At 45.9% G+C, this 26,518-nt stretch overlaps 1 protein-coding gene across 1 annotated transcript; it reads left to right on the top strand.

The window, feature by feature from the left end:
• The first annotated feature begins 9,433 nt into the window (after positions 1-9,433).
• Positions 9,434-26,160, top strand: LOC122692057 (cytochrome P450 2B4-like). Its single transcript, XM_043899237.1, has 9 exons — positions 9,434-9,610; positions 14,980-15,142; positions 15,290-15,439; positions 16,991-17,151; positions 18,594-18,770; positions 19,245-19,386; positions 21,241-21,428; positions 21,602-21,743; positions 25,726-26,160. The coding sequence occupies exons 1-9, from the start codon at positions 9,440-9,442 to the stop codon at positions 25,914-25,916; spliced, it is 1,485 nt and encodes a 494-aa protein (XP_043755172.1). The 5' UTR covers positions 9,434-9,439; the 3' UTR covers positions 25,917-26,160.
• Positions 26,161-26,518: the final 358 nt, after the last annotated feature.

The raw sequence follows: 26,518 nt of genomic DNA, 5'->3' as shown, positions 1-26,518 counted from the left end.
GCACATGTTATTCCCTCTGCCTGAAATCCTGTTCCCCAACCTTCCTCTCACTTTTGCTGGTTTACTCCTGTTCATCACTGAGGTTTCACGTTGGATGTGATCTCCTCCAAGAAGCCTTCCCTGAGCTCCAGACGATGACAAGCAGTTTCTCTGTGCTGCCATGGCTACGTGAGCATCAGCTGCAATCCCCCCCCGCCCCCCCCCCCCCCCCCGACATATCACTGTCTGGTGACTGTTCCCTCTCTCCCTCTGGGATGAGAGCTCTGTGAGGGCTGGTCCCAGTGAGATTGGCTGGGACCTGGGACCCTTCACTGGAGTGCTAGCTCTTGGACAAACATCTCTGGGAGCAACAGAAAACAAAGAAACTAGAAACTGCTGAAAATAACTGCATGCATGCACAGTTGGGGCAATTAGGAAGAAAAACATACAAAGAGGCCACAAACCAATGTCCACTTCTGAGGTGCCCAGAGGAAAAGCAGGGTGCTGTGCATGATCTGCCCCACCCACAGCACCGCTGAGGGAGTGGGCAAACCATCTAAGCTACGCCTCCTGCCCAATCCACCTATCCGCCCCTATCCTCACCCTGTTTAAGAAGCCAGCTTGCCCCGCTTTGGAGAGAGCAAAGGAACTTGTTTCCTATTTTCTCTTTTTGGTATTGCAGCCTAAGCCCCCCAAAAGCCTTGCCTGAAATTCTCCTCTGGTATCTAGTCAATTTATATTGATTAAAGAGTTCAAGGTTACCAGGTCAGGGCCACTATGGCTATCTGGGCCACCCTTGTGTCTTCCGCATGTTGGCCAGTGCAGGTTGGCACAGGATAGCAGATTCAGTGAGCATGGACTGAATGATTGTTAAATCTGCCATGGCCCTGATCCTTCTGGGCTATCAGGTTTGGTGACATGTCTGTCATCCCTTGATGACACAGTTAGGTATATCTTGGCTCCTGGTGTGTCTCCAGTATCCAACCAAGAGGTGAACACACATACAGGCTTATTTATTTCTTTATTTATGTTATTTTATTTTATTTTTTTCATTTATTTTTATTAGTTGGAGGCTAATTATTTTACAATATTGTAGTGGTTTTTGCCATACATTGACATGAATCAGCCATGGATTTACATGTGTTCCCCATCCCGACCCCTCCTCCCGCCTCCCTCCCCATCCCATTCCTCTGGGTCTTCCCAGTGCACCAGCCCTGAGCACTTGTCTCATGCATCCAACTTGGGCTGGTGGTCTGTTTCACCCTTGATAGTATACTTGTTTCAATGCTATTCTCTCAGAACATCCCACCCTTGCCTTCTCTCACAGAGTCCCAAAGTCTGTTCTGTACATCTGTGTCTCTTTTTCTGCTTTGCATATTGGGTTATCATTACCATCTTTTTAAATTCCATATATATGCGTTAGTATACTGTATTGGTCTTTATCTTTCTGGCTTACTTCACTCTGTATAATGGGCTCCAGTTTCATCCATCTCATTAGACTGGTTCAAATGAATTCTTTTCAATGGCTGAGTAATATTCCATGGTGTACATGTACCATAGCTTCCTTATCCATTCGTCTGCTAATGGGCATCTAGGTTGCTTCCATGTCCTGGCTATTATAAACAGTGCTGTGATGAACATTGGGGTGCACATGTCTCTTTCAGACCTGGTTTCCTCAGTGTGTATGCCCAGCAGTGGGATTGCTGGGTCATATGGCAGTTCTATTCCCAGTTTTTTAAGGATTTCCACACTGTTCTCCATAGTGGCTGTACTAGTTTGCATTCCCACCAACAGTGTAAGAGGGTTCCCTTTTCTCCACACCTTCTCCAGCATTTATTGCTTGTAGACTTCTGGATAGCAGCCATTCTGACTGGCGTGTAGTGGTACCTCATTGTGGTTTTGATTTGCATTTCTCTGATAATGAGTGATGTTGAGCATCTTTTCATGTGTTTGTTAGCCATCTGTATGTCTTCTTTGGAGAAATGTCAGTTTAGTTGTTTAGCCCATTTTTTTATTGGGTCATTTATTTTTCTGGAATTGAGCTGCAAGAGCTTCTTGTATATTTTTGAGATTAATCTTTTGTCTGTTGCTTCGTTTGCTATTATTTTCTCCCATTCTGAAGGCTGTCTTTTCAGCTTGCTTATAGTTTCCTTTGTTGTACAAAAGCTTTTAAGTTTAATTAGATCACATTTGTTTATTTTTGCTTTCATTTCCAATATTCTGGGAGGTGGGTCATAGAGGAATTTGCTGTGATTTATGTCAGAGAGTGTTTTGCCTACGTTCTCCTCTAGGAGTTTTATAGTTTCTGGTCTTACATTTAGATCTTTAATCCATTTCGAGTTTATTTTTGTGTATGGTGTTAGAAAGTGTTCTAGTTTCATTCTTTTATAAGTGGTTGACCAGTTTTCCCAGCACCACTTGTTAAAGAGGTTGTCTTTTTTCCATTGTATATCCTTGCCTCCTTTGTCGAAGATAAGGTGTCCATAGGTATGTAGATTTATCTCTGGGCTTTCAATTCTGTTCCATTGATCTATATTTCTGTCTCTGTGCCAGTACCATACTGTCTTGATGACTGTGGCTTTGTAGTAGAGCCTGAAGTCAGGCGGGTTGATTCCTCCAGTTCCATTCTTCTTTCTCAAGATTACTTTGGCTTTTCAAGGTTTTTTGTATTTCCATACAAATTGTGAAATTATTTGTTCTAGTTCTCTGAAAAATACTGTTGGTAGCTTGATAGGGATTGCATTGAATCTATAGATTGCTTTGGGTAGTATACTCATTTTCACAATATTGATTCTTTTATTTATTTATTTATTTATTTTTTATTAGTTGGAGGCTAATTACTTCACAACATTTCAGTGGGTTTTGTCATACATTGATATGAATCAGCCATAGATTTACACTTATTCCCCGTCCCGATCCCCCCTCCCACCTCCCTCTCCACCCGATTCCTCTGGGTCTTCCCAGTGCACCAGGCCCGAGCACTTGTCTCATGCATCCCACCTGGGCTGGTGATCTGTTTCACCGTAGATAATATACATGCTGTTCTTTCAAAACATCCCACCCTCACCTTCTCCCACAGAGTTCAAAAGTCTGTTCTGTATTTCTGTGTCTCTTTTTCTGTTTTGCATATAGGGTTATCGTTACCATCTTTCTAAATTCCATATATATGTGTTAGTATGCTGTAATGTTCTTTATCTTTCTGGCTTACTTCACTCTGTATAATGGGCTCCAGTTTCATCCATCTCATTAGGACTGATTCAAATGAATTCTTTTTAATGGCTGAGTAATATTCCATGGTGTATTTGTACCATAGCTTCCTTATCCATTCATCTGCTGATGTGCATCTAGGTTGCTTCCATGTCCTGGCTATTATAAACAGTGCTGTGATGAATATTGGGGTGCACGTGTCTCTTTCAGATCTGGTTTCCTCGGTGTGTATGCCCAGAAGTGGGATTGCTGGGTCATATGGCAGTTCTATTTCCAGTTTTTAAAGAAATCTCCACACTGTTTTCCATAGCGGTTGTACTAGTTTGCATTCCCACCAACAGTGTAAGAGGGTTCCCTTTTCTCCACACCCTCTCCAGCATTTATTGCTTGTAGACTTTTGGATAGCAGCCATCCTGACTGGCGTGTAGTGGTACCTCATTGTGGTTTTGATTTGCATTTCTCTAATAATGAGTGACGTTGAGCATCTTTTCATGTGTTTGTTAGCCATCTGTATGTCTTCTTTGGAGAAATGTCAGTTTAGTTGTTTAGCCCATTTTTTTTATTGGGTCATTTATTTTTCTGGAATTGAGCTACAGGAGTTGCTTGTATATTTTTGAGATTAATCCTTTGTCTGTTGCTTCGTTTGCTATTATTTTCTCCCATTCTGAAGGCTGTCTTTTCAGCTTGCTTATAGTTTCCTTTGTTGTACAAAAGCTTTTAAGTTTCATTAGGTCCCATTTGTTTAGTTTTGCTTTTATTTCCAATATTCTGGGAGATGAGTCATAGAGGATCTTGCTGTGATTTATGTCGGAGAGTGTTTTGCCTATGTTCTCCTCTAGGAGTTTTATAGTTTCTGGTCTTACATTTAGATCTTTAATCCATTTTGAGTTTATTTTTGTGTATGGTGTTAGAAAGTGTTCTAGTTTCATTCTTTTACAAGTGGTTGACCAGTTTTCCCAGCACCACTTGTTGAAGAAGTTGTCTTTTTTCCATTGTATATCCTTGCCTCCTTTGTCAAAGATAAGGTGTCCATAGGTTCGTGGATTTATCTCTGGGCTTTCAATTCTGTTCCATTGATCTATATTTCTGTCTTTGTGCCATACTGTATTGATGACTGTGGCTTTGTAGTAGAGCCTGAAGTCAGGCGGGTTGATTCTTCCAGTTCCATTATTCTTTCTCAAGATTACTGTGGCTTTTTGAGGTTTTTTGTATTTCCATACAAATTGTGAAATTATTTGTTCTAGTTCTCTGAAAAATACTGTTGGTAGCTTGATAGGGATTACATTGAATCTATAGATTGCTTTGGGTAGTATACTCATTTTGACAGTATTGATTCTTCCAATCCATGAACACGGTATATTTCTCCATCTGTTTGTGTCCTCTTTGATTTCTTTCATCAGTGTTTTATAGTTTTCTATGTATAGGTCTTTTGTTTCTTTAGGTAGATATACTCCTAAGTATTTTATTCTTTTTGTTGCAATGGTGAATGGTATTGTTTCCTTAATTTCTCTTTCTGTTTTCTCCTTGTTAGTGTATAGGAATGCAAGGGATTTCTGTGTGTTAATTTTGTATCCTGAAACATTACTGTATTCATTGATTAGCTGTAGTAATTTTCTGGTAGAGTCTTTAGGGTTTTCTATATAGAGGATCATGTCATCTGCAAACAGTGAGAGTTTCACTTCTTCTTTTCCTATCTGGATTCCTTTTATTTCTTTTTCTGCTCTGATTGCTGTGGCCAACACTTCCCAAACTATGTTGAATAGTAGTGGTGAAGTGGACACCCTTGCCTTGTTCCTGACTTTAGGGGAAATGCTTTCAATTTTTCACCATTGAGGATAATGTTTGCTGTGCATTTGTCATATATAGCTTTTATTATGTTGAGGTATGTTCCTTCTATTCCTGCGTTCTGGAGAGTTTTTATCAGAAATGGATGTTGAATTTTGTCAAAGGCTTTTGCTGCATCTATTGAGATAATCATATGGTTTTTTATCTTTGAATTTGTTAATGTGGTGTATTACATTGATTGATCTGCGAATAAAGAATCCTTGCATTCCTGGGATAAAGCCCACTTGGTCATGATGTACGATCTTTTAAATATGTTGTTGGATTCTGTTTGCTAGGATTTTGTTAAGGATTTTTGCATCTATGTTCATCAGTGATATTGGCCTGTAGTTTTCTTTTTTTGTGGCATCCTTGTCTGGTTTTGGTATTAGGGTGATGGTGGCCTCATAGAATGAGTTTGGAAGTTTGACAGGCTTATTTATGTTGGCAGACATTCGAACTGAAAGAAGGGACTGTGGAGGAAGGGCTGTGCGATTGGGGTTGGGGTGGCTTCAGCACGTACCTTGACCCCAGAATTGTCCACCTGCTGAAGGTTTTCAGCCAGCAGCCCTAGGAAGTCTTCATCTTTGTAGTCAAAACAATGGTCAAACATCATGGAACAGATGATGTTGGAGACCAAGCAGCAAATCAGGAAGGTGGGGTGAAAGGATGTATCTGTGCCAAGGTCAAGAGAGGCAAGAAGTTCTCTCAGCCACTCTCTACTTGGCAGTCAGAGCGCGGTCCCTTTCAAGCACACATCTGAGCTTTTCACTCCCGTGCTCAAAGCCATATCATGGCTCCCAGGCCCTTCCTTAGGAATTTGTTCTTGTTGTTGTTCAGTCAATAAGTCATGTCTGACTCCTTGCGACCCCATGGACTAAAGCATGCCAGGCTTTCCTGTCCTTCACTGTCTCCTGGAGTTTGCTCACATTCATGTCCATTGAGTGATGAGAACCAACAGGGGTCTTATGCATGAATGTCCATCTCAGGGTCACTTGTCATGGACCCAGCCTGCAAAGTCCTGTGTAGTATCTCCCCACCTTGTGCCAGGGATCTCTGTGTCCTAATCTGTACACCCTGAGAATATGTTAAAATATCTTTAATGGCATAGGGGGCTTTGCAGATGGGACGAAGTTAAGGATCTTGAGGTGGGGAGATTAACCTGGATTATCTGGATGGACCCAATGTAACAGCAAGAGGTTTTATAAGAGGGAGGCAGAGCGAATTCCCCAGTGGTCCAGTGGTTATGACTCCATGCTTCCACTGCAGGAGGCACAGGTTCTATCCCTGGTTGGGAAACTAAGATCCTGAAAGCCATGTGGTGTATCCCCCCAGAAAAAAAAGGAGCCAGGCAGAAAGATCAGACATAGAGAAGATTTAAGAACAGTGACAGAGGTCAGAGAAGAAAGAAGATGTTATGCTCCTGGCTTTGAAGACTGAGGAAGAGGCCATGAGCCAAGAAATGCTGCATCTAGAAACTGAAAACGTGTAAGATAATAAAAAGAAATAAAAAAGTTGTAAGATGATACAGCTAAATAAATAAATAAGCTGTAAGATAATACATTTGTGTTATTTGCAGGCGCTGAGTTTGTGATCGTTTTTTATATCAGCCATAGGAAACTGATATATCATGTGACTTTCCATCTGGGGTCATCCCAGTCTATATTAGCTTGCTAAGTCTGCTGTAAGAAGGATCATGGAGTCATCAGAGTTGATTCCTTCTAAAAGCCATGGGAGAGAATCTATTCCAGGCCTCTCCCCTCGTGTCTGGGTTTGACTCCTGATGCTACCTCTATATGGCTGTGTAACCTTGGGCAAGATTTTAACCTCTCTGTCATTCACTCCATTAACTGAGTGAGGATTAGGTGATTTCTTCTGTGTAAAGCACTTCATGTCTCCCCATCAGTGATTCCTGGGCCTGGAATAAGGACCCAAGTTCAGTGCCAGTTCACACTGCACAGCAGAACCCAGGACCTGGGTTAAGGAAGGTTCATGGTGGCCTCACTCCAAGGTCAGGAAAGTACAGGTCCCACCTCTTCAACAGATCAAGGGACACTGGGTTGGAGGAGTCTGACTCAACTGCTGGAATCAGAGTTTTGGGTCCTCAAGAGGTTTGTGTAACATTGCAAGAAAGAGACTGCCACCCTCCTTCTAAAGAGGAGAGACAGAGGGAGGTGGAAAGCCAGACCCAGGCCATGACACGTGGACACAGACTAATCATTAGCTTATTTAGTAAATACAAATGGAGCCTGCCAAAGGGTCAGGGGAGGCTGGAGACAGGGCAGCTGAATGGACATTGATCAAACTGCACACAGTCTCTGCTCCTGGAGCTCAGAGTTTAAGGAGTGAAACAGACACAGAGACAGAGAGAGACAGCAGGACGGAGACACACAGATATGGACTGTCATTGGGGGATGGAGGAAAGTCCTGCCGCTGTGAAGACGGAGGAGGAGGCAGGGAGAAAACTCAGGGCATCAGAGATCTGAAGATCCTAGAGCTGTGTCTCTCACCTCGATTGTTTCCTTTCTCCTGCCTCTCCCATCTGTGGCTCTCACAGGAGGGAGGACGAAGGAGGGGGGTCTGGAGAGATAAAGGCTGAGTGTCTGCAAGCTCTGTAGTGGCAGGGACTGTCTGATGTGCACGAGCATGCATACACACAGAGACACACACAAGGACTCACCCCACCACCACCACGAAAATACAACACACCTTCAGGTTTAAGACACCACATAAATACATAGAAGTCCACACATGTGCAGAGACATATGTGTAAGCACACTCACACTCATGTGCAGAAACACACATGGGCATGTTCACATAAATACAAACAGTCTTTCATGTGTAAGAATCACTCAAGCACACAAAAGTAAGCAGGTATGCACCAAAGTATGTAAACACAAACCCACGAACACAGCTAAAGCAAGGAGAAAATTGCTGGGCTCCAGCCCCAGCAGGATCCAGGGGGTACCCTCGGGATGAACGGCGTCAGCGAGAGAAGACACATGAGACCAGTCTTGATAGGGCCAAATCTCCGAGGGAGAAAGAGAGAAAGAGAGAGAGAGTGTGTGACCAGACGGGGTGGTGCAGCAGAGTCTGGCAATGCTGTATTTTTTACCGTAGATTTTATACCCTAAGTTAGTACATTTCTGAGGGGAAGATAGTTTAACATTATATCAGTTTGTCCTTCATGAAACCGTGGTGTTTTCTGCATACTTCTTTGTTTATGAGGGTCTTGTACATTATCTTCTGGCCTTGGGGCCTATTAACATTTTATGCAAGTCAGGTGAATGTAAACCTATCTTCTGTTTCCATGGTGACATTAACTGCAAGGTAGCAGTCTCATAGGGCAACAGTACAGAGTAGAAGTATAACCTTGTTAACACAAAAATTAAATCCTTCTGCAGAAGTTGTCAGCTGAGTTTATCTAAGAAGTTTACCCCACACTGACTCTGTGACTTTGGTGAGGCAGCCCCTGCCTAGCACTCCTGGCTAATAATTAACAACTGTTTAATTGTTATCACACTAGGGCTAAGCTCTTATTTTTCTAGATCTATAACTATATTAACAATGGTTTCTATAACACAACCTTAGCACATTAAAAGCAAAAACACAGCGAGCAAAACACAGCAAGCAAACATCAACCCAATAACCACCTTTAGAACAATTTTTAGAATATGTTTTCTAATAGGACTCCTTCACCCCTCAAAAAGGCTCTATGTCTATTAGGGCTTTTATATAATCAGGTTCTTTATGCTGTTTTATGATTAGGGTATTATGAGCAGTCATGCATATTAGTACCAAGGGCATAGACACATTTGCCAAACAAACTAAAATACCAGCAAAGGAGTTTAAATTAAAACACTCCTTTCACCCTGGATAATCTCATAAAATACCACCACCCGGGAAACTTATTGATTAAAGTTCTAAATTGATTCTTATTTGGAAAGAGATCAGGGAAGGCCTTCTGCCTGTGTCGCAGAAATTAGGGAGTAGTTTATTGAAGCAAGCATCAGAAAGACAGATATCATCTTTAAGGTGAGCACCAGGGGCAGCTTTTCTGAATCCCTGAAAACGGGATCCACCTTGCCTGTCAGGTTTTCTCCCTCATGACCTTGTCATGGGTAGGATTTTGTGTGTTGGCGCCCGGCAGACAACGGGTGCTACCCATACCCACAAAAGTCAACAGACTCATGGGGACCGTGTTATGGCTACCGTGGTGTCTCGGCCAGCATCTAGGGAGGGGCCGTAGAGGTAGCAGGGGAGCAGGTCAGTGACTGCGGGAGCTAGAAGTATGTACTCCTTCTGTTTTGAGTTCACACTCTTGGAGGATGCCAAGGAATGGGTGATGTGACATAACTGGGCGTGGATGCAGGCTTAGCATAAAAGGCTCAGCCAGAAGCCTAGCAGTTTGGGAGACCGTCGGACTGCGACCATGGAGCTCAGCGTGTTCCTTCTCCTTGCTCTGCTCACCGGACTCTGGGTCCTGCTGGCCAGAGACCACCCAAAGGCCCATGGGCGCCTCCCGCCTGGCCCCCGTCCTCTGCCCTTCCTGGGGAACCTTCTGCAGATGGACAGAAAAGGCCTGCTCAAATCCTTCCTGAGGGTGAGACTCATGTGGGCGGGGTCTGAGGGTGGCTCCTTGCCTCTGTCCTTCAGGATCATTCATCAGGAAATGTGAGGCATCCTTCCAAGCTCAGGGGTGGGCTGTGGGAAGTTCTGCGAGGAAGGGATGTGGAGCTGAAGTGTGGTGGATGGCGATCAGGCAGTCAGAGGCGTCCCTTGCTCAGTTGGAAGTGTGTGGACACTGTCCCTGGAGAGGGCGGGCGGGCGTGAAGTGGTGTCTGTGTGTGAGCCGGGGGTATAGAAATCCCTGCTCCTCCGTCCCCCTCTCCCGAGTCCCTGCCTGCCACAGGGAGAGAGAGAGAAGGGGTGGTACCAGTCAATAGGTTTCTCATCTGCCAACGAAAGCTGTCAAAGATTGGCCCCAGCCAGAGCCAGACAAAAGGGAGGAGGGTGGGGAACAAGGAGGCCAGGTCCCAAGTTCTTACCAATCGTTAACATTAATGTGCAATGAGTAGCTGACCCTGGAGTGTTTACCAGGCCCTGTATCACGGCTCTCTAGGCATGATTTCATGATGGATGATCTATTTATGTATCAATAATGGAATCCATGTGCTTCCCAGGTGGTGCAGTGGTAAAGAATCTGCCTGTGAGTGGGTTCGAATCCTTCGTCGGGAATATCCCTTGGAGTAGGAAATGGCAACCCACTCCAGTAGTCTTGCCTGGAAAATTCCATGGACAGAGAATCCTGGGGGGCTACAATCCATGGGGCTGCAAGGAGTCAGACATGACTGAGCAACCGAGCACACGCACCATGTAATCTGCACCTGCGAGCCCACTGCCCAGCAGGTCAGGCTTAGGGAACACTCGACAGTAACCCCCAGCAGCCCCAGTGCTCTGTCCCCTCCCCCCAGCCCCTGCAGTGACCACACTCCTGAGTCTTGGGCTTGCCATCTGTTTTGTGTGTTTTTGTTTTTTTTTTGTGCTCTGCTGGTCCTTTGCTGTGGTGTGTGAACTTCCTCTAGTTGTGGTCTGCCAGCTTCACTTGTAGCGCATGGGCTCTAGAGCGCGCAGGCTCAGTAGTTGTGACTCGAGAGCTCTCTAGTTGGGGCAGTCTGGTTTAGTTCCCCTGTTGCCTGTGGGATCTTAGTTCCCTGACCAGGGATCGAACCCGTGTCCCCTGCATAGGAAAGTGGGTTTTTAACCACTGGACCACCCTTGATTTTAAGGGAGAGTGTTTTGTCACAGATGTGGAGGCCCCGAGTGCATATTATTTAGTTTCCATCACAAGGGTGAACACCATGGACTTTGGTGGAAATATCTGGACTTAGTTTCTTCACCCAGAATTAAGTGGCTAGGACTTATCTGTGTCGTGGAGGAAACTCATCAGGTCTTGGTTACAACAGCTCATGGCCGAGAAGAGGAGTCGTCCTCACTTTAGAGAAATAGAGAGTGAGGTCAGCCCAGGGAAGGCACTGGTCCTGGTCCAGGACTGGTCCCCCTGGGACTTCAGAGAGGGGATGTGTGAGTCCAGCATGGAGGCCTTTTCATCTCCTTCATAGATGGAAGCTGCCTAATAATTTGTTATTTTATTTATTGTTATCACATGCACACTCAGTTGTGTTCGACTCTTTGTGACCCCATGGACTGTAGCCTGGCAGGCTGCTCTGTGCATGGGATTCTCCAGGCAAGAGAACTTGTGTGGGTTGCCATGTTCTACCCCAGGGGATCTTCCCAACCCAGGGATCAAAACCCCTTCTCCTGGGTCTCCTGACAACTTGGGGATCACTAAATCCTTTGGGAGTTTAAGGCACGGTGAAGCCTCTCCTCCATAAATATTCACATACATTTTGCATAAATTTTTGCTAGTTCCAGACCCCCTAAATCTCTTCTATAGCTCTTGCAAGGATCCTTTGTGTGTCTGTGATTCTCCTTTTTTCCTGTTGTGTCACGGGGCATGTGGGATCTTAATTCCCCAACCCGGGATTGAACTTGTGCCCCCTACCATGGGAGCTTGGAATTCCAACCTTTGGACCACCAGGAAATTCCCCATTATCCTCCATTCTCATTGTGTCTTTGGAGAGAGAGAGAGAGGTTGAGAGAGATAGAGGGAGGGAGGGAAAGAGAGGTCATAGGTTAGTAGGTGTCATGATTTACTTCCAAGTCCTTCTGGAGTCAGATGGATGAGGGCTTGTGTTCCAGATTCAACTCTTACTCATTGAATCTTAGCTTCTCTTCAGCAAGATGAGGTCGTGATGATAAGAATGCCTGCCTCATAAGAGACTTGTGAGGACTAGATAGTGCATAGAGCTTGGTATACAGTAAGTGCTCATTAAAAGGACGTTACTTGATCTATTCATTCAGTTATTCATTCATTCAGTGGTAACTTACTGGGCACCTTCTGTGTGCCAGGAAACATTCTAGGCATTAATGATGTGGCATTAGGGCACACAAACAGAGAAGGAAATATTAGGTTGGTAAGAACTATGATTAAAATAAAGCCAGGTGATATTTTCAAGAGTGGTGGGAGCCACAAACCAGTGTTCTGTGACATCCTAGAGAAGTGGGATGGGGTGTGAGGTGGGAGTGAGGTTCAAGAGGGAGGGGACATAGGTATACCTATGACTGATTCATGTTCACATATGGCAGAAACCAACATAATGCTGTAAAGTCATTATCCTCTAATTAAAAATAAATAATTTTTTTAAAAACGTGACATGAGCTACTTGAAGCTACTTTAGAATGAGTGGTGAAGGAAAGGCTCCATCTTGCCTTGTTGCTGATCAGACACCCTGAAAGATGCCTGTGGATGACATCAATGAGCGACAGGTGTCAGAGCCAGCACTCAGAAGCAGGAGCAAGCTCAGCATGTTTGGGGAACCACAGCGAGCCTGGAGCTGTGGGATCGAAGGGTCTGTGTGAGTGGGTGGAGATGTCAGAGGGGTGATGGGGCAACATCGTGTAGGGCTCTGTCCACCATGGGGAAACTTCAGGTCAGTCTCAGGGTAGGAGGAGCACTGGATGGTTTGAAACAGGTTAGGGATATTAATTAATTTACATTTTAATGAGGTAGCTCTGGTGTCAAGATAGGGTGGGGTGTGTAGTGAAAGGATTGTGCCTAGCACAGGAAAGGAAGTAAGGAGACCAGCAAAGAGGGTTTGCAGATGTCACTATGAGAGAGTTTTCAATAAACTTAACCTTTTTATAATTTTAAGTCAACATTTTAATCAAGTTTTGAAATTGCGGTATTATTGATTTACCAAGTTTTGCTGATTTCTGCTGTACAGAAAAGTGATTCCATTGCACATATATATGCTTTCCTTTTTAAAAGCTTCTTTTCCATTATGGTTTATCTCAGGATACTGAATGTAGTTCCCTGTGCTATACAATAGGACTTCATTATCTATCCTTTCCATGTCTGAAAGCTTACATCTGCTATGCCCAGCCTCCCACTCCATCCCCATGTCTTCCCCTTGACAACAACCTGTCTGTTCTCTATGTCTGGGATTCTGTTTCTGTTTCTTAGGTATGTTAATTTGTATCATATTTGTTTCATTTGTGTCACTTTTTAAATTAATTTTTTTCCACTGTGTTACCTTAATTAAATTATTATTTCTTTGGCCACATTGTGCAGCATGCAGAATCTTCTGACTGTGTCATACTTTAGATTCCACATATAAGTGATATTATATGGTGTTTGTCTTTCCTCTTCTGTAAGTCAACTTGTAACTGAAGTTTAACCTTTAGGGTGAAGTACACAAGTCCTAAGTGCTCAGTTCAGTGAATTTTCTCAGAAGAACATACTAATGGAGTTGACATACAGATATGTAACAACTTGGCTCATGCCCAGAAACCTCCTTAAGTCCCCCTACCAGTCACCACCCTCCTATTATTCTGACACCATAAGTTCCTGTTATCTGTTTCTGAATTTCATATAAATAGAATTATGACATATGAACTCTTCTAGGTCTCATTGCTTTCACTCACCATTACATCTGTGAGTTTCATTCTTGTTGTTGGTTGTAGCAGTGGTTTTTTCATGGCTGTATAGTAGTCCACATTATGAATTCATCACTAGTTGTTTATTCCCTATGTTGCAGAGCATTTTTATTATAAGGCAACTATGAATCTCTTTGTTTCTTATTTTGCTGAGCACATGTATGCATTTTAGTTGAGTGTGTTTCTGGGAATGAAGTGGCTGAGCTACTCAGTGTACATGCCTCCAACTTCAGTAAATACTTTTGAGCTGTTGCCCCAGTGGCAAAACTTGATGTTATAATTTTTCAAATTTCATGATAACCCCCAGAAAGCTATTGCTTTAGCTTCATGCCTCCCAAGTGGGTGGTGGGATCTCTGGGGAAATTGCCAGAGATGGGGGTTGAAGGTGGGTGTCAAGATGGATGATTTTTTTAAAAAATATTTTATTTATTTATTTTTCCTGTGCTAGGTCTTAGCTGCTCTTCACTGTGGCATGCAAATGCTTAGCTGCGGCATGTGGGATCCAGTTCCCTGAGCAGGGATTGAACATGGGCCCCAGCATTGGGAGCTCAGAGTCTTAGCAAGTGGACCACCAGTGAAGTTCAAAGAAGGATGATCTTTAGATGAGATGCCAGTGAGATGTCACCAGACTCAACTAATATCACCTGGGCTGGAGTGAAATTATTAATAGGAATATTTAAGCACCTGTGCTTCTTAGGGGGCTTTCCATGTGGGGCTAGTGATAAAGAACCCACCTGCCACTGCAGGAGATATCAGAGACGTTGGTTTGATCCCTGGGTCAGAAAGATTCCCTTGAGGAGAGCATGGCAACCCACTCCAGTATTCTTGCCTGGATAATCCTATGCATACAGGAGCCTGGGGGACTATGGTCCATAGGATGGTAAAAAGTTGGACATGACTGAAGTGACTTAGCACACACACACACTGCTTAAGACACCAACCAAGCGAACCAGTGTGAACTGGGCTGGGTCATGGGTTAATCTTTTAGTTGCTGGGTTCTGGGAAACAAAAAGGCAGGCTGGGGTGTAAGGTCTTGGGTCAGTGGGTAGTTATCAATCTATATGTAAGTGTTTAATTACCAATCTATATGTAAGTGTTTTAGGGCTTCACTGGTGGCTCAGATGGTAAAGAGTTTGCTTGCAATCCAGGAGACCAAGGTTCGATCCCTGGTTTGAGAAGATCCCCTGGAGAAGGGCATGGACACCCACTCCAGTATCCTTGCCTGGAGACTTCCATGGAAAGAGAAGTCTGGCAGGCTACAGTCTATGGGGTCGGAAAGAGTCAGACACAACTGAGTGACTAACACACACACACACACACACACACACAAGTGTTTGCCTGGTTTAATAATGGAGATGGGGACAGCGGGGCATGCTGACTAATAGCAGCCTTGGCTGTGGGTGTGCTTGGCAGTTCCAACAGAAATATGGGGATGTCTTCACGGTGTACCTGGGCCCAAGGCCAGTGGTCATCATATGTGGGACAGAGTCCATTCGGGAGGCCCTGGTGGACCAGGCCGAGGCCTTCTCTGGCCGAGCGAAAATCGCCGTTGTTGACCCAATCGTCCAAGGATACGGTAAGGGCCTCAGGCCCACTGGGAGGGGACAGAGGATGAGGATGGGGATTGGGGAGGGTGAGTCTGGGAAGGGAAGATAAGGGGTGAAGTGGGACTCGGAGTCTCCTTGAAAATTCCTCTGCCACCCAAGCCTCTCCTAAACCCTAGGTGTTGTTTTTGCCAACGGGGAACGTTGGAAGGCCCTTCGGCGATTCTCTCTGGCCACCATGAGGGACTTCGGGATGGGAAAGTGGAGCGTGGAGGAGCGGATTCAGGAGGAGGCTCAGTGTCTGGTGGAGGAGCTGCGGAAATCCCAGGGTGAGCCCTGGGGTGGGAGTGGGCAGGAGAGGAACACGGGTAAGCCGTGTGAGCACAGTAGCCCAAAGACAGAGGGTGTAGGTGGGCAGAGAGAGAGATGGAGAGACAGAGCGGAGACAGAGCTTGGGAGGCCAGCAGAGGAGCAGGGACCAGGAGAGGGGCAAAGAGACAGGGCAGAGGTGGGTAGGTGAGAAATGCGGGGGGCAGGAGAGATACAGGCGTGCAGTGTCAAGAGGAAGGCAAAGACGACTCAGGCAGTAAATAGCATCTTAGTCGCCTGTGTTCAAGGGAACCGGTTTGTGGTTTGATTGTATCTGTCAAGGGCCAAAATGTGACTTCAATAAAAAGAAAGTAAAGAGAAAAAAAGAGAAAACAGACATTTCAAAAAAAAAGGATAAACTGTGTTTTCCTTTCTTTGGGTGAACAACTGGCAGTGAGCAAGGGGGGCAGTCAGGGTTTTCTGCTCTGAGAGAGTCAGGTGAGCACTCTGTGGGCTTTAGGATTCCTTAGAAATGTCCTGTCTGAGACAAGAGGTGACAAGATGCTTTCTTAAGAGATTTTGAGACATGAATGGAGAGTCTGGGAGGAAGAGGCAGAGCCACGGGCAGCTATAGAGGTAAAAGGATGGAAGGACTCAGAATAAGACAAGAGGAGACAGAGTGATTCAGATGGAGACACAGAGAGGAAGAAAGAGAGATGGAGGGATCAAGGCAAAATGAGAAGAGACTCAGAGAGGCAGGAAGGAACAATGGCACAGAGAAACTGAGGCACAAAGATTGGAGAGAGACAGAGAGGCTCAGGAAAGGGTGTGCAAGGGAAAAAGAAACAGTGGACAGGAGAGACCCAGGGAGAGGCTACACTGACCTGACACTCCTGGGTGCACAGCCCGCCCTCCCTCTGCCTGGGGTGAACTTGGCACATCCAGACACTAACAATCAAGTGTAGAGCAGTTCCCAAGGACCAGAGAGCTCTAGGGGTGGATGGAAAAGATGAGGGTGGTGGGGGGGAAGTGCGGACAGTTAAGGGACCAGGAGAACAGAGCTTTGTCAATGGCACCTGCAATTGATTGAACACATGCTCTGCACCTTCTTCACAGGACTGACATGAGAATTTATTTTTTTATTTTATTTTATTTTATTTATTTTTTTATTTTTTTATTAGTTGGAGGCTAATTACTTCTGGGCATACACACTGAGGAAACCAGATCTGAAAGAGACACGTGCACCCCAATGTTCATCACAGCACTGTTTATAATAGCCAGGACATGGAAGCAACCTAGATGCCCATCAGCAGATGAATGGATAAGGAAGCTGTGGTACATATACACCATGGAATATTACTCAGCCGTTAAAAAGAATTCATCTGACATGAGAATTTAATAAATGTGAAGTGCTTAGAATAGGGCCTGGCACAACTTCTAGGCTGGCGAGTGTTGGCTCTGATGAGGCTGTTTTTTTTTTTCATTGTGAGTGAGTGATAGAGGAGAGTCACACAGAGACAGCTCCCCTAGCACTAAAGTCTGTGTCCTGCGACCCACCCCTTTCCATCTAGGAGCCCTCCAGGATCCCATCTTCTACTTCCACTCCATCACCGCCAACATCATCTGCTCCATTGTCTTCGGAAAACGCTTTGACTACAGAGATCCTGAGTTCCTGAGGCTGCTGGACTTGTTCTTCCAATCGTTCGTGCTCATCAGCTCCCTGTCCAGCCAGGTCCGGGAGGACAGAGCTCTGGTGGACACCCAGACAGGGGAGAGGGGTGATTTGCTTTTGGGAACCGGAAATGCAGCTTTTAGCCAGAAGAGGGACAAAGACAACAGAGAGAGAGAGAGGCAGGGACACAGAGGCCTGGGGGAAGGGAAAGATGGTTAGACAAGGACTGAGAGAGTAAGAGGAAGAAAGGGGAGTGATGGAGGAGGGAGAAACAGGAAGAGGAATCAAAGACACACACATGAACCTGGTCCTGTCTTCAAACAAAAAGAGAAAGTGTGTCTTTCTCAATTAACCTAGAAATACCCCTATTGCAAAAAGTGAAAGTGTTGTTCCCTCAGTTGTGTCTGACTCTTTGTGATCGCAGGGATTGTAGCCTGCCTGGCTCCTCCTCTGTCCATGCAGTTCTCCAGGCAGGAATGCTGGAATGGGTTGCCATTTCCTCGTCCAGGAGATCTTCCGGACCCCTGGCAATGCAGACAGATTCTTTACCTTCTGAGCCACCAGGGAAACCCCACCCCTATAGTATGTTAAGCTAAAAAGTGAAACTTCAGAAAAGTCTGCCTGGCTGTTGCGCTCAACCGAGAGTGCAGGTCAAAGTCACAGGCATAAATATGGCAAATCCAAATTCCCATGACCTCCTAGTGGAGTATCAGGCCTGGAAAATCTGCAAGGAGGTTCAGATGAGTACTTGCACAAGTCCAATATGGGGTTTCAATTTTCTTCTCTCATAGAGAACCACAGAGAGGGGAAAAGCCTGGAAGTTCTGCCAAACAGTTAACCATGTTATCTCTCGAAGGACAGGTGAAGGAGGAATTCCACATCAGAGTTTATACTATCCTGCATTTTTTGCAGTTGTTGACAACAAGTTAGAAGTTACATTTCTCATTAGGCAAAGCCATAGACATATGCTCCCAGATAGTCAGCACCTTCATTATGTGTAAGCATCGTGTTATCAATGCCTGACACAGCAAGGATGATGCAAGAGGAGGAAAGAGGCAGAGAGAGGTTTGAGTAGAAGAGGTAAACTGGCTGGGGTAGATAAACTGGCTGGAAAGGGCAGAGGGTGGATGAGCACTAGACCCATGGACATGAGGAGAGATGGAAAGGAGAGAGAGACAGGTGGGCCAGAGACTAACAAGAAGACACAAGGAGAGGGGGAAAGATGCAGAAAGAGAAAAAAGTGATCTCTTACACAAAAGACACACAGAAGCAGTGAGTGAGGGGCTCAGATACAGAGTGAGAGCCAGAGGGAGACAGAGACTGAGAGGTGGAGAGAGAGTCAGAGACAGGGAGACCAAGACACCCCAGAGAGGCAGAGAGAGATGGAGAGAGAGACAGGAAAACAGAGATCCCTTGTGAGGGTACTGGGCAGAAGGGCTGTCCCTCCCTGTGACCCGCTAGCTGAACCCTGCAAGGGCCTCACAGTCCCTTCTCTCCCGCAGCTGTTTGAACTCTACCCCAGCTTCCTGAAGTACTTTCCTGGCTCACACAGGCAAATCTACAAAAACCTGCAGGAAATCAACGTCTTCATTGGCCACAGTGTGGAGAAGCACCGTGAGACCCTCGACCCCAATGCCCCCCAGGATTTCATTGACTGCTACCTGCTCCGCATGGAAAAAGTAGGATTTGGAAGAGGCAATGGGGTGGAACGGAGGAGAATAAAAGATGTAGAGTGAAAAGGGCGGGGAAAGGAGTAGAGCAGTGGGGGGAAGGGAGAGGGGAGGGGAGATTTGGAAGGGAGCAGAGGGAGAGAGGAAAGAGGGGGGAGTTGCTGGGGAGGAGACAGGTACGGGAAATACAGGACAAGGGGAAAAATGCAGCAGCTGGTGAAAAGAGACACAGAGGCAGAGAGACTGGGAGACGAAGGGGGACAGACACACCAAAGAGATGGAAGATGATTGAAACAGAGCAAGACAGAGCGAAGGGAGATTGAGACCGAGATAGAGAGACGGTGGGACACACAGAGCATAGAGGAAAGGGGAAAGGGCCAGACGGTGTAAGACCCAGAAACAGGTGGAGGGACCCGGCGAGAAGAGGTGTGGGCAGCAGGGCCCCGGCCTCCCCTGATGTGAACCCCACCCGTCTGGATTCAGGATAAGTCCGACCCCCAAAGCCAGTTCGATCATCGGAACCTCATCATGTCTGTTCTGTCGCTCTTCTTTGCTGGCACGGAGACAACCAGCACCACGCTCCGTTACGGGTTCCTGCTCATGCTCAAGTACCCGCACATAGCAGGTGGGCAGGCCGGGGACGGGCACTGGGAGGGGCTTCTGACCCCTCTGCAGGTCCAGAACTGGGGCTAGAGGTCTTTGGTGAAGGAGAGAGGCGGCATTCCCCTCTTACACCAGGAGCCTTAGGTTGTTTTTGTTTTTCTGTTTCCCTTGGCCCCTGACCAGGCATGGAATTTGCACCCCATGCTGTGGCAGTGAGCAGCCTTAACCACTGGACCAGCAGGGAAGTCCCCTGAGCAGTGCAGGTTTTGAATGATCTACCCAACTAAGCCAGGCCTGTTGGTGGGTGGATGAATGAAGAATCTGTCAATCTGGAGAGTTCCCTGGCGCTCCAGTGCTTACGACTCAGTACTTTCACTACCATGGCCCTGGGTTCAACCCCTGGTCAGGAAACTAAGATATGGCAAGTAGCACAGCGTGGCCAAAAAAATCACAAAATCTGTCAATCTGTTTTCCCACTGTTCCTTCTATCACTTAAAGATCGACCCACTCATTTACCCATCTGTCCTTTCAACTCATCAGTCAACCTGTGCACTCAGATTCTTTCATCTATAATTCATCTAAGATATATACATCCATGCTTTATTTGGACAAACTGATTCATGAATTGATCATTTGAAAGAGTGATTCATTGAATGAAGTGTTTGTCACTGGTTCATCTGTTTCTTCATTTATTCATGCATCCATCTGTTTTTCTAAAACTAGGTTACATACCTTAATCCTTCCATTGCTTGTTTTTCACTGCATCCTTCATCCATCTATCTTTTCAGTTATTTATTTATGCACTCATTTATTCACCCTTGATTTATAATTCTATCATTCAATCCATCCAACCACGCACTGATTCCTCTGTTTACCTGTTCCTTTAAATGTATTCATTCACATGTTCTTCCAGAAGTTTAGCCATCCACCCATTCATTTGAGTTATTGGTTCGTCAAGTTCATTTCTTTATTTGTCTATGAATCATTTAGTAATAAATTACTCTTAGATAAGTTAAGAATACATCCATTCATTAGCATTCTTCCATTTACCAGTCTTTCCACTCATGAATTGGAGAAGGAAATGGCAACCCACTGCAGTACTTTTGCCTGGAGAATCCTGTGGACAGAGGAGCCTGGTGGGCTGCTGTCCATAGGGTCGCACAGAGTCAGACGTGATTGAAGCGACTTAGCATGCATGCATACATTGGAGAAGGAAATGGCAACCCACTGCAGGATCCTTGCCAGGAGAATCCCAGGGACAGAGGAGCCTGGTGGGCTGTCATCTATGGGGTCGCACAGAGTCGGACACGACTGAAGTGACTTAGGAGCAACAGCAGCAGCAGCTGCTCATGAATTGATCTACTAATTGATCAAATGATTGATGTGCTCATTTACTTCTCCAGTTGTTCATGGGTTAATCCACTGATGTGTTTTACTATTATATTCCTGAGGACCTAGCACAATGCCTCATCTATAATATACACACGATAAATATTAGTTCATTTTCTACTCATCTTAGAGGAGGAATTTTGATAGGTTCATAGCCTTGAGTTCTTAGTCTGAAATTCTGAGCAAAACTGGGCTTCACATGTGTGTGTGTGTTTGCTTGTGTATGTTGGGAGAGAATTCATAATATTCTTTAGATATTAAAGAGTGAAAATTCTTGTAGTTTTCCCATTTCTCCTCCCACTCCAAGCTGGTTGCTCAGAGGAGTGTCAATGATCTAACCATTTCCTCTGGGTTTTCCGGGCTTATTGGCCTTGAAATGAATGGACCAATGTTCATAGAACATTGAAATGTGTTCCAACATAGAAAGCAGTGTTCCTGGTGAAATGTCTCTATAACTGAGGTTCACTGGTCCCACGCTTCTGTGCAGAGAAAATTCACAAGGAGATTGACCAGGTGATTGGCTCACATCGCCCTCCAGCCCTGGATGACAGAGCCCAAATGCCATACACAGACGCAGTCATCCATGAGATTCAGAGATTTTCGGACCTCGTCCCCATGAGCGTGCCCCACATGGTCACTAAAGACACTCATTTCCGAGGGTACATCCTCCCCAAGGTACAGCACCTCACTGGGCTGGCACATCTCCCTCGTGGGGCTCTCCTGGGTTCTCTTTCACCTCCCACCCTTGACCTCTTTTTGGCTTTGTCACTCACCCTTGGGTCATGATGTGTAGGGGTGGGTTGGGGGAGGAAATGGAGATATCTTTCAATCTTGTGACCCTCCCTCAGGGCACAGAAGTCTATCCCATCCTGAGCTCTGCTCTCCATGACTCACATTACTTTGAGAAACCAGATGACTTCAACCCTAACCACTTTCTCGATGCCAATGGGGCGGTGAAGAAAAATGACGCTTTTATGCCCTTCTCTATAGGTAAGCTGGGTCTGCATTCCAGAGTGCAGGTGCCATGACTTCTTGAGGACAATCAAAGAGAGGTCTTTGTTCATTGAGCAGTTTATCTGTGCCAGTTGCTTTACCTGTATTAACTCATCTCATCTTCACACCAACCCTAGAGGGGGCTTGAGAACCAAGGTCACATCCCAAAGCCACAACTCTGTTCCCAAAGGGCAACAAGTATACCTCTCTACACACAGGTATCAAATCTGTTGAGCACCACTATGAGCCAAACATCTCATCAGAGGTTGAAGATAATGCAACAGACAAGTCACAAAGAGACACAGTTCCTGCCCCCGGAAGTTTACAGTCCAACAAGAGAGATAAGCATGGGTTATATGGTTACAGAAAAATCTATACATGAATAAATGTTGCAGTGGGCTTAGAACTCCTTGGCTAACGTAAGTGCTCAGAGGACAACTCTTCTTTATGTAACGAATCATAATGGTGATAAGTGCTCTAATGGGGGCTTTGGGAACATCAAATAGGAAATACTGACTACTCCTGGTGGGTCTGTGAGGAAAAGCTTATCCTAAACAGTCTTCTAAGCTATGACATCATAGGGGAGTATCAAGCAGCCACTGGAAGGCATGTTCCCTCAGAGGGAGAAGCAAGGGCAGAGCCTGAAGGTGGAGATGGCATGGCTCATCTGAGAAAGAACTCAGGAAGACTGGGACGTGGATTACAGAAGAGAAGGGTGAAGAAGAAGATAAGTGAAGAGGAACAAATGAGCCACTTGATGAGGGTGAAAGAACATTCAAAACATGAAGATCATGGCATCCGGTCCCATCACTTCATGGCAAATAGATGGGGAGAAAGCGGAAACTGGTAGATTTCATTTTCTTGGGCTCCAAAGTCACTGCGGATGATGATTGCAGACATGACACGAAAAGATGCTTGCTCCTTGGAAGAAAAGCCATGACAAAGCTGGACGGGGTATTAAAAAGCAGAGACCTTTGCCGACAAAGGTGCATATAGTCAAAGCTGTGGTTTCTCATTAGTCATGTATGGATGTGAGAGATGGACCATGAAGAAGGCTGAACACTGAGGAAGGGGTGCTTTTGAATTGTGGTGCTAGAGAAGACTCTTGACAGTCCCTTGGATGGCAAGTCGACCAAACCCGTCAATCCTTAAGGAAATCAACCCTAAATATTCATATCAGGGCTGATGCTAAAGCCAAAGCTCCAATACTTTGGCCACCTGATGTGAAGAGTTGACTCATTTGAAAAGATCCCGATGTTGGGAAAGACTGAGGGCAGGAGGAGAAGAGGGCGACAGAGGATGAGAGGGTTGGATAGTATCACTGAGTCAACGGACATGAGTTTGAGCAAACTCTCAGTGATGGTAAAGGATAGGGAAACCTGGTGTGCTGCAGTCTGTGGGGTCACAAAGAGTTGGACCCAACTTAGCAAGTGAATAACAAGGGTGATGAGCTCAGCTGGGTGGGGCCTTGAAAACTGGGAGGAGTCTGAATTTGTTCTGCTGGGTCCAGGGAGCCAGGGAGGGTCTTCACCTGCTTTGATTTCACTCTCTCCCTATTGTCTGCTCCTTGACCCCAACCAGAGGAAATCCCAATGCTCAGGTTCTCCTCCTTGGGGAGGAAGGTGGACCCCAGCATCAAGTTCCCAGTTTTGAATCGCACCGGTGACTTCAGTGACTCAGGGCCTCTAGCTCTGCCCAGTGCAATGGCTTCCTCTCTCCTTTCTTTCTAAACTTCTGGCTGCGCTGGGTGCTGTGTTGCAGGGGCTCTAGGGCATGTGGACTCAGTAGTTGCTGCGCAGGCTCAGTTGCGGTATGTGGGAATCTTACTAATGGTTCCCCGACCAGGGATCCAACTAGTCACCCTGCACTGGGAGCTTGGAGTCTTATCCACTGGACCAGCAGGGGTGTCCCCTCCCTCCTTAGTTCTTCTTCAGTGAGAGCCAGGGGACCTGTGGGGTCTGGGTGGTGGGTGAGGATCAGTTTCTCCATTAAACAGTCTTGTCTTAAGTTTTAAGAGAGGCAGAGATGTGGCAAACAGAAACAGAGACAGACAGACAGATAAGGAGAGAGTGAGTGAGAAACACAGAGAGAGAGAGACAGAAAGACAGGAGAGATAATGGTAGAAAGAGACTTAGTGAATGAGATAATAGAGGGAGGTGGAGAAAGAAGAGGCTGAGAAAGAGGAAGACAGAGAGGAAAAGAGAAGTGACAGAAGCAGAGAGGAAGAAACACTGAAGGAGAGGAAAGGAGAGATTGTGCAGGGAGACTGAAAATACACAAGCACACTGCAGGGAGAATCAGACTCGAATAGACAGAGAAAGGGACTCACATACGATTCAAGAAGGCAGAACAGGGAAGACATAAAGAGAAAAGATACAGTGCCTGGCAGAAGGTATAGACAGAGGAAAAGACTGAAGCAGACGGCCATGGGCAGAGAGAAAGAGCCAGAGGGTGTCCCGTTGCAGAGCTGAAGGATGGGAAGGACTGGGTTGGAGGGAGCAGGAGTCAGACTGTTCTTGGAAGAACCCAGTTGCATATTCAGTGACAGGAGAAGAATCAGCTGGGAGCGCCATTCTGAGTATTGCTATGCTCCTGTGTCCTAACTTCTAAATGAGCCTAGAAGTTGTAGACATTCTCCAGTTACCTCCAATGGGCATAAAGTCTAACCACTTGGAAGACTTGAGGGGGAATTCCTTGGCCATCCAGGGGTTGACTCTGGGCTTCCACAGCAGGGACTAACGGTTTGATCGTTGGTCAGGGAACTGAGGTTGCCAAAGGCCACACGGTGCAGCCAAGAAAAAATCATATCAAACTAATTTTTTTTTTTAAAAAAGGGAGAGCCTGTCAGGATCTCAGCCTTTCTTCTGGCTCCTTCTGTTCTCACTTCACTCCAGGTTCATGGTTTAGAACTGTGGTGGGGGCATCCACCTGCCTCTGAGAATCTCATGGAATCTGTCCACTCAGATCCCATGACCATCAGTCGTACACACCATGTTACATATGTTTGTTATTTTTTTATTCAGAACTCCTGGAGCCCATGGCTCCCAGGCTGAGGTAAGAAGAAAACACACAGACATGTTAATATACATAGGGCCAGGCACACACCTGACATACAACTCCCCACCACACGCACCCAGAGACCAACACAAGGTGCTCCATACATTTGCCTTTACTAACAGTCCCTCCTAAAGGAAATCAGTCCTGAATATTCATTGGAAGGACTGATGCTGAAGCTGAAGCTCCAATACTTTGGCCTCCTGATGAGACAAACTGGCTCACATGAAAAGACCCTGATGCTGGGAAAGATTGAAGGCGGGAGGAGAAGGGGACGACAGAGGATGAGATGGTTGGGTGGCATCACCATCTCTATGGACATGAGTTTGAATAAACTCTAGGAGTTGGTGATGGACAGGGAGGCCTGGTGTGCTGCAGTCCATGGGGTCGCATAGAGTCGGACACGACTGAGCGACTGATCTGAACTGAACTGGTCAGGTCTTCTAAAAATTTTAGAAAACACTAACATTTTTATCTTCTAAAGAGCCCTACTAGATAGGTACCATTCTTCCCATATTAGGTATGACAGACATGAAAAATATTGTCAGAAATATGCACTGGTCTGTATGTTCAGGCAGATGCACACACACACACACACACACACACTCAAGCATCCTTCCATTCTCTGGGGCCACGGAACTCTCTGGAAATTGAACAGAAGCTTACAAACTCTGTCCCAGAAACATGAGCAAGGTACATCCACTGCACAATTGGCACTTACTTTCAGAGAGTTTCGAAATCCTCTAAGAGTCTCCTGTGACTACAGGTTAAAGGCTAAACCCACACCACTTTATTGCAATGAACACAGGTGTCTGGGCTTTGGGGTGTGAGCAGGCAATGTGTGTGCATCCGCTCCCAGTGCACACCGTGATCCGAGATTCTGTGCCTCGTGTCCACATGGTGAACGTCTGTTCTGTCCCCACAGGGAAGCGTATCTGTCTTGGTGAAGGCATCGCCCGCACCGAATTATTCCTCTTCTTCACCACCATCCTCCAGAACTTCTCCGTGGCCACCCCGGTGGCCCCTGAGGACATTGACCTTACTCCCCAGGAGAGTGGGGTGGGCAATGTGCCCCCGAACTACCAGATCCAGTTCCTGCCCCGCCAAAGAGGCTGAGGGAAGGTGATCAAGGATACCAGGGTCATGTGTGTCCCCACCTCTGCAGAGAATGGCCCCCGAACTCTCTCCTTGTCTTCCTGCCTCTGATCAGGCTGTGCTGTGAGCCAGCATCCCTCCCCTCCATGGATGCCACCTCCTTGGGAAAGTCCCATCCGCATCTCACTTCCTTCTGCCCTTCTGCAGCTCTTCTAAACTCAAGGAGGTGTTTCCTTTCACCTATTAATAGAATTCCATGAGTGATGTATACATATATACATAATATTACATACATATATGTACATATAATACATACATATATACATTTATTTAGCTATATATAGAGAGAGAAATAAATGAAGCAAAGAATGAAAACTTGCCTCAGTATCTCTCAGCATTTCTGCCTTTGGGGCCAGAGCTTACCCAAGTGACTATTCCCCTCTTGAGAATAACCACAGCCTCCCTTTCTCCACACCTTGGATTCCATGATGTGTGCATTCATGAGCTCACTCTAGTCACCTCCCCACCCCCTAACGCCCCACCCCCCACCCCCCTGCACAGGATAGCAGGTTCACTGAGCATGGACTGAATGGACTGCCATGGCCCTGATCCCTCTGGGCTAT

Source organism: Cervus elaphus, chromosome 4, assembly GCF_910594005.1.
Source record: "Cervus elaphus chromosome 4, mCerEla1.1, whole genome shotgun sequence".
Classification (NCBI taxonomy): Eukaryota; Metazoa; Chordata; class Mammalia; order Artiodactyla; family Cervidae; genus Cervus; species Cervus elaphus.
This window is presented reverse-complemented; position numbering and strand designations above follow the sequence as displayed.

Excerpts from the sequence above, each read along its gene's own strand:
- LOC122692057 (XM_043899237.1), top strand. The coding sequence starts at position 9,440 with ATGGAGCTCAGCGTGTTCCTTCTCCTTGCTCTGCTCACCGGACTCTGG. Across the intron at positions 9,611-14,979 it reads TGCTCAAATCCTTCCTGAGG|TTCCAACAGAAATATGGGGA; the intron begins GTGAGACTCATG and ends TGTGCTTGGCAG. Across the intron at positions 15,143-15,289 it reads CCCAATCGTCCAAGGATACG|GTGTTGTTTTTGCCAACGGG; the intron begins GTAAGGGCCTCA and ends CCTAAACCCTAG.